General features: G+C 46.0%; 1 protein-coding gene across 2 annotated transcripts in view; it reads right to left on the reverse strand.

Annotated features, from left to right (window-relative positions):
* Positions 1-8,806, reverse strand: part of GPC6 (glypican 6) — a 999,214-nt gene extending 990,408 nt beyond the window's left edge. For both annotated transcript variants that reach the window (XM_072994687.2, XM_072994686.2), the window contains exon 1: positions 7,709-8,806. In XM_072994687.2, the coding sequence (XP_072850788.2) occupies positions 7,709-7,892 (184 nt within the window). In that variant the 5' untranslated portion in view covers positions 7,893-8,806. The remainder of the gene's footprint in view (positions 1-7,708) is intronic.
* Positions 8,807-9,792: the final 986 nt, after the last annotated feature.

Here is a 9,792-nt window from a genome sequence, read left to right on the forward strand (position 1 = left end):
CTCCAGCAGGTTAATGCTACTTTGGTATCTTACATAGAACCAAGATTGACTATGATTTTTCATTAGTTTGAAGGCTCTCTGTAATCCCATGGAAACTTGACTGAACATGGGAGCCATCTCAGTGTGAGTTAGGTCAGGGATTAACACAGGTCTCCTTGAAGATTTGGCAGCTTCGCCTCTGTCTCTCCCAAAAGCGCAAGAAGGAGGACTAAATTTAGCAATTTCACAGCAAGGGCTGTTAAATTGGCTTTTCCTTTTAAGGTATGGCATAAGAATTTTACAGCTCTTCCAAGGAAGACTTTGGAGTTTCCTTGTGCACATCTCTCTCAAGGAAGTGTGTTCCAAACTTCTGACAAATAATATACATGCTACTGCCCCCCACCAATTAAAATGAGAGGAACCCTGTTTGAAGCAGCACACTGATTTGCAGGCATAATACACGCATATAGTGTGTATAACTGCAATTCTCCTGTACATTATATTTCTGTGTGGAAGCATGCCTTGAGTTTTAAGATCGCATACGGAATGCACTTAAATGAGGCTGCCTGATTTTTGCTAATGCTTTTTACTTTCTTCAGCCTTCTGTTTTGGATCCCATCCTGCTCTAAGGATCTCCTTGTGCCCATGGGGCTGGGGAGATGTCGGCAAAAATGCTGAATTACAGAATAACTTCAGCTTTAGCAATACAGTACCTGTAATTGATACAGTTTGCATCAGCAAAAGTGCTTTCAGCTAAGTCAGAGGTGGGGAACACACAATCCTCCTAATATTGTTAGACTGCAACTCCCATCAATCCTAGCCAGCATAGGCAATGGCTACAATCCACAGATGTTGCAGTACAACCACATCTGGAAGGAAATACATACTCTATTCTTGTGCTAAGGCAAGATCACCACTGGGAGCAAGCCATAATTTTTGATTTTCACCAGATCTGAGTCTGGTTTAATGAAGTTAAACAGATGTGATTAAAGCTGGAATGTGGATGCTTGAAAACTTGCAATACCACTAAACAGTTGACACTGGCTGAAATCTTTTTCTGCAGCTCCTCATGTGCAACACAAAGCTATGAAAATGTTACCGAAGAGCATGGCAGTGCAGAGGCAAAACTTCTGCATGTGTGCCACATAACTGTCATGACAGAAACCATATGATCAACTGTGCTGTCCAACTGTGTAATGGTGGGTTCCTAGGCATAACACCCAGCACATACGTATGAACAGGATTTCAGCCACTGTATGGAAAGACAAGCTCACCAACACAGCTGCCCCAATGTAAATAATAAATGGATATTCATGTCTACTTCAAAACAATTTTGAATGGTTTGAATCAACCTTCCTAGACATGTTAATAGGGGACACAGAAGGAATCTCCCCAAAGGATGGAAAGCATTGCAAGTATACTCAGGCATCCCCTTGGCAACGGCATACAGCCAACCAATCCGTCACTTCCAGAAGTTTTGCACTGCAGACTTGCTGATGTTTGTGCAATGCTCTGATACAAATAAAGACGTGTTAATCAGCCATAGTCTAGCTACTGCTAAATTAATTATACAAGATTCCTTAAATGCACAATCCTTAAATGCAAAAATGTTCACTGCGTGTATAGATTGGTCAGTAAGTTGGCCTGTGCATACTTTAAAAAAAAAAAACTTAACACTTGACCTTTTTAAAAAAAAATAGGTGTGCTTTTGGTCTCCAGTATGCTTGTAGTGACAGATGATCTCGTATAAAGCAGAGAACGAATTTAAGGTGGCACTTGGACCCTTGACGTGCCAGGAATAAATCTGACACACTACTTCAGTTTACCTTGTACTTTAAAAAAAATAAAAATAAAAAGAAACTTGATGTAGGAAGCTGTCTTATGTCAAATCAGGTAGTTCCTGGTCTATCTAGTTATCAGTCTGGTAAGCTGTCCAGAGAACATGTATTACATGACAGCTGTATAAAGACCTTAGATAAACAGGTAAAAGAGCGTCGAAATCAAGTAGCAGCCGTTCACTAGGTGTTTAGGCAGGGATTTTTCCAAGCTCTTTCCAGAGAAGCTACAGATTAAATCTGGCACATTTGTTATACAACCTAGGCATTCTCTGCTTGAATTGCAGCTCTTCCCACAAATTTCAGGTTTCTCCATCTTCATTCTGATTTCAGGTAGCTCTCTCAAATAGCAAGTTGCCTCATCCTCCAACTTTCAGAGGCAATCAGATCCCTCCACTGGCAACTCAGGTTTACAGTTGCTAAAGCTCCTTATTCAAGCATTATTTTGGACAACATCATTTCCTACATGTTCTGAAATTACGAAACCAGTGCAGTAGGCTGGCTTTGCAAATCTTAAACAGGCTGATCAGTATAAACATAGGAAAGACAAATATTTCATCCATGTTTTGACTTCATTGCAAAGCTAATGTTCTATGGATTCAAGACCCATGGAAAAATCACTTTCTACACAGACAGCAACCTTATTTAAATCATTTGTAGCAGTCATTACCCATGCAAGCAAAATATTACTTTTTTCCTTTCATTGCTATGTGTGAGAGGCCAGCCTATGGCCCGCACATAATGGAAATGTAGCCTGTACATCTAGTACATACTCTAAAGGAATTTGCAACATTGCACATTCTAAGTGTATGCAAATCCCCAAACAGATTTAGATGTATGGGTTCTGTTTCAAATTTTGCTAGCTGGTGCATAAAAAGTTACACGTAGCAATTTACCATCAGTATAATAGAATAGTGAAGTAGTAAGCTAGCACCCATGTGATTGCCATGCTTTCTAAACAATATTCTGAGAAGTGGGGCAGGGGGAGTAGTATTACAAACTCAAACATAAATGACCACAGTTGTTGAACAGTCTATTATTTTACGAGTTAACATTAACAAATTAGTGGAGTGTCTGGATGTAAACACTGAATAAAAAAAGAAGAATGAAAATATTCATGCAAAAGAAGAAAAAGAAAAAAATTAGTTCAGTTCAAAAGTGATAGGACTTTCTAAAAGTTTGGTTATAAGCATTCTAGTTTATAAAATATTTGACTCAGAATAGCAGCAATGGCTGTCGTGAGCACCACTAAAACATATTTTTATTCACTATGGGATGAGGAGAATCCCAATTCAACAACACACGGAAGGCCATTCATGCCACAGTTTGAACAGATGGCAAAAAAGCCAGTATCACAACACACCCAATAAACTCTTATTTCAGGCAGGTACTGAAAATCCCTTATTTTTTTAAATAGTGGCCCACTGACTATCATTGTCTGCTTAGTTCCTCCAATAGCATTCTTCTCCACCCCCTTCCATCCAATTTCCTAATTTCAGTTAATCTGATCCTACACAATCTTTTCTCTTTAACTACCTAATTTTTAAAAGAATATAAGAATATCCAGCTCTGAATATATATGAAGGATGATGTACTGAAAGGAAGTCAAATGTGACTTCAGTATAGTTATTATTTGATTACACTGAATCTTAATCAGGATTCTGTGAAATCTGATTCATCAGATTTTCAAAAGGGCCATTGAATTAACTAGTTTATTTATATATGCTTTGCATGAGGTAAACAAAAGTCCCAGCAAGACTGCATCTCCATTAACTCTTTGATTGGGTGCAGCCATTTCTTGATGAAGACGATGAAACAATCATCTCAAGAATGCACACCAATCTGTCTTTTCCAAGCTAGTTTTCATTTAATCAAAGTACTCAGAACTATATACAGAAGAGCACACTGCCAATTACATTGCCTTGCAACAACCCAAACTCTGTCTCCAGTGTATATACAATCCATCTGATGTGTTTCCATTAACTAACATCAACTCAATTTAAACCAACAGAACTAAAAAGCTGGAGAAGCTTAGTAAAAGAGTTTAAAAAAAATAAATAAATCAATCAACCTATCCACCTGGATTTTATATGCTTGTAATTTCATATTCCACACACATCAAAGGGAAGGTGATGGTATTGAAGTCTGAAGACAAAGTTGAAGAGCAATATTGGATTTAGCAGGGACGGATGCCATTTTTTAAAACAAAGGCTGATTATTAAGTTTGCCCCAAGATTTCGACTACTTTGCAAATATCTGGAAGTTAACTAATGCAACCCTCCCTCACATGCTTTGCATGGGAAGTTGTCTGTAAAGGGAAAGAAGGGTGCAGAGGAAAATGAAAAATAAACCTTTTCTAATGATAACTTTGCACCAGGTATCCAAGTCATTCAAACTGTAATACTCGGCCTCTAAAAGACAAAGGAAAAGTAGATACCATCCATCACTGAGCTAAAATGAAATAACATTCAGTTCAGGGAAAACTTGACTGAAGAATCCAGAGGCTCTTGGGCTGAGTTAGAGAAGAACTCTCATGTAATTGATTAGTGACTTCCTTCCTTCCTTCCTTCCTTCCTTCCTTCCTTCCTTCCTTCCTTCCTTCCTTCCTTCCTTCCTTCCTTCCTTCCTTCCTTCCTTCCTTCCTTCCTTCCTTCCTTCCTTCCTTCCTTCCTTCCTTCCTTCCTTCCTTCCTTCCTTCCTTCCTTCCTTCCTTCCTTCCTTCCTTCCTTCCTTCCTTCCTTCCTTCCTTCCTTCCTTCCTTCCTTCCTTCCTTCCTTCCTTCCTTCCTTCCTTCCTTCCTTCCTTCCTTCCTTCCTTCCTTCCTTCCTTCCTTCCTTCCTTCCTTCCTTCCTTCCTTCCTTCCTTCCTTCCTTCCTTCCTTCCTTCCTTCCTTCCTTCCTTCCTTCCTTCCTTCCTTCCTTCCTTCCTTCCTTCCTTCCTTCCTTCCTTCCTTCCTTCCTTCCTTCCTTCCTTCCTTCCTTCCAAACAAGTACTCCATCGCGAGTTCACCGTTTGCCCAACAGAAATCAGATGTATCCTTCTCTTTCATATCTGTCCCCAGATCACAAGTGGTACAATTGGTAGGTAGAAAGTCTCCAGTTCCAGCAAACGGATTCCTCAGTCATGTACCACAACTGCTGACCCAAAGCCTGGCATTAAGGCTAGAGAGATACTTAAGCATGGTTAGAGAGTGATAAAAGGACAGGATGTTCTCCTTTTGGATTAGTCTTCTGGATAAAGATCTTAAGCCTTCTAAGGTGGACTTGGGCAACTAGTCTCCCAGATGATGTTCTACTGCCGCAAAATCAGCACTTGGCAGTGTTCCTCACCACTCACTGTCCTGGCTAGAGCTGCAGTCCAAAAACATCTGGAGGACTGTTCTCCACTTACTCCCATTCCAACATTTTCAACAAAAGGCAAGTGTTGTTTTTAGCCAGCTCGGAGCCCTATTGCCATTAAGTCCATGAATGGAGAATATCTAGTCCTCCAGATGTGGAAAGGCAACTACCTAGGCATCAAACTCAAAGATGAGGGAAGATGGGAAGTGCAACCCAGCAAAACTAATGGGCCACATGTTCCCCTTTTGAGCCACTGATGAGAAAGCCGGTATCGTGTATCAAAGTTGTGACCAAGCTGCTGCACCCTACGGCTTCAGCCTTTGCATGACTGGTGCAGTATATCAGCTTCTATAGGCAGCGGGGGGGGGCAGTTGTGTATCATCTACAACTCTAAATACAGAAACTGCATCCCACCCCAATGAATAAATACCAAGGAAAGGACGTGTGTTGTGTTATACAGTGGCAATGTTTTCTGGAAGTCACATGGGGCAAGCATGACATGTGAAATCAAAACTTTCTAAAATAGGATGCGTGCATAGGTAGGCGCATTGTAAAAGCACATGCCTAGAAATGCAAAGAACAGTGAAGAGGAGGGACTTAGTAGCTTCAAGACCATGTCAGTGGGAAGGAACTGTTTGAGCATCCTTATCCCCCCTCCCCTTCATTCACCTGTGGTCCTGGAAAAAGAATGAAGAGAAAAATCACACACTCACAAACTGCTGCTATTTGCGAAGGGAAGTTAGCCTCCATCCCCATGCATCACAATGTGAAGGCTATTCTTCCACATCTCTGCGTAATGAGCAAGTTTTCCTGCATTTATATTTTTAATATTGTTATCTGCCTTGGCCTCGAAAGTCCCTACACAAGAAACTAGGAAATAAAATGGCCCATTTACAACCATATGTAGGCCCTCTCAAATTAAACCACTTGACCATCATGCAGAGACCTTTTTTTAAAAAAAATGATTCTCTTTAAACTTTTTAAAATTCTTTATTTTTGTTTAATATTTGCCTGATATGTAAACACAGACTAACATGGCTACCTCTTCTTTGAATTCAGAAGTTCATTCTCACTTTCATGACCACCCCTTTCAATTTTTGTATGCTCTGAAGATCATGAATGCACCCTCTTAAATAGCCAACCATCTATATTAATTGCATTACTCAACCCTCAGCGATGCAGGAGAAATACAAATCAGATGGAAACTCAACATACACTGAGTTAGACTAAAGAGACCTTTCAGCGGATAACTTAATTCAGCATTTGGAGACCGACAAGCAGCAAGTTTCACTCCGGTAGGTCAGAACAGCCCTTCCTTCCTCCTCTGCCTCCTGCGCACACACCATCTTCCATAAGTCACACAATAATGCTTCCCTTCTGAAGCCCCAGACAGGGACGGTAGGACAGCAGCTTGCTTTAGCTGTGCCATCTCCAGGTATACTAAAGGGCAAGAGGGGTGGCCGTGCTGGACATGGTTGTCCACCCCATCAGGAAGACACCACAGTAGGAAAGTCAGGGCCAAAGCAAAACGCACAAATAAAGGCTCACAGTCAAGCAAGCAAGCAAGCAAGCAAAACCCAAATGCCTTTACTGTGCAGAGGAAGAAGTAAAACGAGCTCGTCTCACTATCTCTAAAGATTTTATGTTTAAAATATGGGCTTGTACAGGCAGGGACTTCTCCGTCATAGGAACTCACTCCAAAGTCTTTCAGAAAATTTCCCCTTTAGATGCTCCCCGGTTTACAATCCCTTTTTCCTCAATTGAAGCAATTATTATTTAATCCTTTACAGGTGTTCCGCCAGAGAAAGGGAGAGAGAGGAGTCCTGCACAAGGCAGAGCACACCCTACTGGCAAAAGACTACGGGTCTCAATCCCTTATTAAAGCTTGGCAGGTAAAATAAAATGAAAGGAAATAAAAGAAAGCCAAGGGGGGGGGGGGACTGAATTACGGCATGGGGGGGAACCCAAGGCTCCGTTTCTGTTCTTTCTCTAATTCGGAATGAAAGCCTCTTGCGTCTCCTGTGGGATGCCGGCAATCTGGACTAAGAATTACTCTTTCAGGATCAGTAACGTTGGGCAATATTAACGACGAGTGATCAAAGGGACTAGAAACTTGCATCCCGGCGCTTCAGTTCTCTGAAGCCAACTGGAAACTTTCCTCGATGCCCTCACGCGGGCCTCGCCGAAGAGCCCCAAAGTGCATCTTCTGCCTTCTCTTTCGCTCTCCCAATTTGCGCCCCCCCAGCCCCCAACTCACCCCCCCCGTAACTCTCTTCGGAAATCTGAAAGGGATCCTCTCACTGGCTGCACAATGAAGCGATTCATCGCCTCGAGTTCCCGGAGCTGCTCCCTTCCTCGGGAGCGGAGAACGGGGGGGGGGGGGGCGAGAAACCGGCAGATCGCGATCGGGGCGAGCCTTTCGAGGAACGCCCGCCGAGGCAGGCAACGACGAGGCGGCCGGACGCGGGCGATGGGACCCCCGACGTCGGCGGACGATCGTCCGTGCCACGCCACCTCTCCGGCGGGCCGGCCGGCCCGTCGGGCTCCGGGTCTTACCTGCGATCTCCTGATAAGGGATATTGACCAGGCTGAATCCTTTGGCTTTGTACGCCTCCCTCACGTCGCCGCAGCTCCGAGCTTTCGCGTCAGCCGCTCCCGCGCGAAGGGCCGCCGGCGGCAGGAGCAGCAGCAGCAGCAGCCCGAGGAGAGCCCGAAGCAGCGCCCCGATCCACGGAACCATGGTGCCAAAATCAAACCTCCGCCGTCACCCCCCAAATAGATATATATCTAGAAATCTCCAAAGAAGTCTCCCTGAGAGAGCGAGAGGCGCCCTCTGCCCCTCAAAACAGCCGTCTAACTTGTTCTCTATTAAAAAAAAGGAGAGCGAGAGAGCGCTATTTGCAAAATCCACTTGAAGAATAAAATCCAGAGGAACTGTCCAGATCGCCGCCGCCGTCTTCTTCCTCCTCCTCCTCCTCCTCCTCCTCCTCGCCTTCCAAAAAGCACAAAGCAGAGCCCTCCAGGGCGAAGAAGCGCGACACGCACAGACCCCACCCCCGTGGGTCGGAGCCAAAGAGACCCCCCTCCAAGCGCCCCGGCAAACTTTGAGAAGCCGGCTGGGGAGGGAGACGCTGGGACGCCGGCGGAGGCGGCAGGAGCCCTCGCCCCCCCCTGCTCCCTCCTCCTCCTCCTCTTCCTCCTCCTCCTCCTGGGCTGCTACTCTGAGAGTCCACCAAGGCTCAGCTGCGCTTGGGCTCCCGAGTGAGGAGCCCCGCAAAGCCCGGAGCCGCCGTCTCCACCAGCATCGCCGCGGCCGCGGAGCCGCGCATCGGCTGAAGGCGCCGGGGAGAGCGCGGCCAGGCTACCGCTACCGGCGCAGGGTACCGGGAGGGGGGGGTGGAAGCTGGGGCGGCGACGGGGTGGGCTCGGCTGGAGGCGGACATCCAGGAGCGGGAGGGTCCGCCCGGCGGGGGCACCCAGGGCGAGCGCGGCTCCGCCACGCAGCCGGCGGAGAGGAGAGCCGCCTGGCCGCCGAAGCCGGAGCCGAGGCAGCGGCCGGAATCCGGGAGACGCGCCCGCCGCGCCAGCCAGCCAGCCAGCCAGCGAGGGAGAAACGTGCTCCCCATTGCATAGCCGCGGTACCGACGAGGAGCGCGAAGGAAAACCCGGGCTGGATTGTGGGCCGCCGCCGCCCCCGGAACCGAGAGGAGTGCGGGGGGGGGGGGGAAGGCGAGTCGGGGGGGGCGGGAGCGGGAAGGGGGAAGAATCTCTCCGGCGGCGGCGGAGCGTCGTGGAGCACCGGGAGGATTCCGTCACTTCGGGCAACGGCTCCGGCGTAGAAACATGAGCGTTTCTATCATGCACGCCTCTAGGAAGGGACAAGATGCTGCTGTGGCCGTGGGAGAAACACGCCGCTTTGGGGGCCCTCTGAGATGCACCCGAGGCGGATTTAACACATGGGATTTGGTGGCCTGAGCTCCCCACCCCCCCATTTAGTTGACACGCGAAGCACAGAACTCACACTTTTATTTCCCCCTCCCAAAGGGTTAAACAATATAATTCAATGCTGAATCTTCCTTCCTCTGTCCCTACAACAGAGGCTTGAAAGTAAAAGGGCGTTTGTCCAGCTGTTTGGTGTGCTGATGGGTCTGGTTGGTGCCCTCTTTCCTTCCAACATCCACACCTGGACGTCCCAGAGCAGACCAATTTGCCCCAACCCACACCTTATTGAATCCCTGTCAGAGGATTTTACTATTCTAGTGTAAGTTGGAGGGCTCCAGTTTAGTCGGTTCCCAACCAGCGTGGTGGCTTGGAGTGGCCTTGCTGGTCTTTCTAGTGTTAATTTCCAGTATCCTGAGGTCGCTTGCCAGCCACTTCAGGATATTGGAGATTGAACACTTCCTCTCACCTTCTATGGAAGGTCAGGGAAGTGAAATTATTTACTATTGTGTCTGCTAGATTGTCACTGATACAGTGAATCGCTTCAATTAAATTTTAAAGACAGCTGCAAACAGTTTCTCAATCAGCAATACACAGAGGCAATTTTTTTAAAATTTGAAAATCACAATGATTCATCACAGAACTAGCAGATGAAAAAAAATATAATTTCCTTCCCCTGATCCTTTGCAAGAAGTGTTCAA

Source organism: Pogona vitticeps, chromosome 3 (assembly GCF_051106095.1).
Source record: "Pogona vitticeps strain Pit_001003342236 chromosome 3, PviZW2.1, whole genome shotgun sequence".
NCBI lineage: Eukaryota > Metazoa > Chordata > Lepidosauria > Squamata > Agamidae > Pogona > Pogona vitticeps.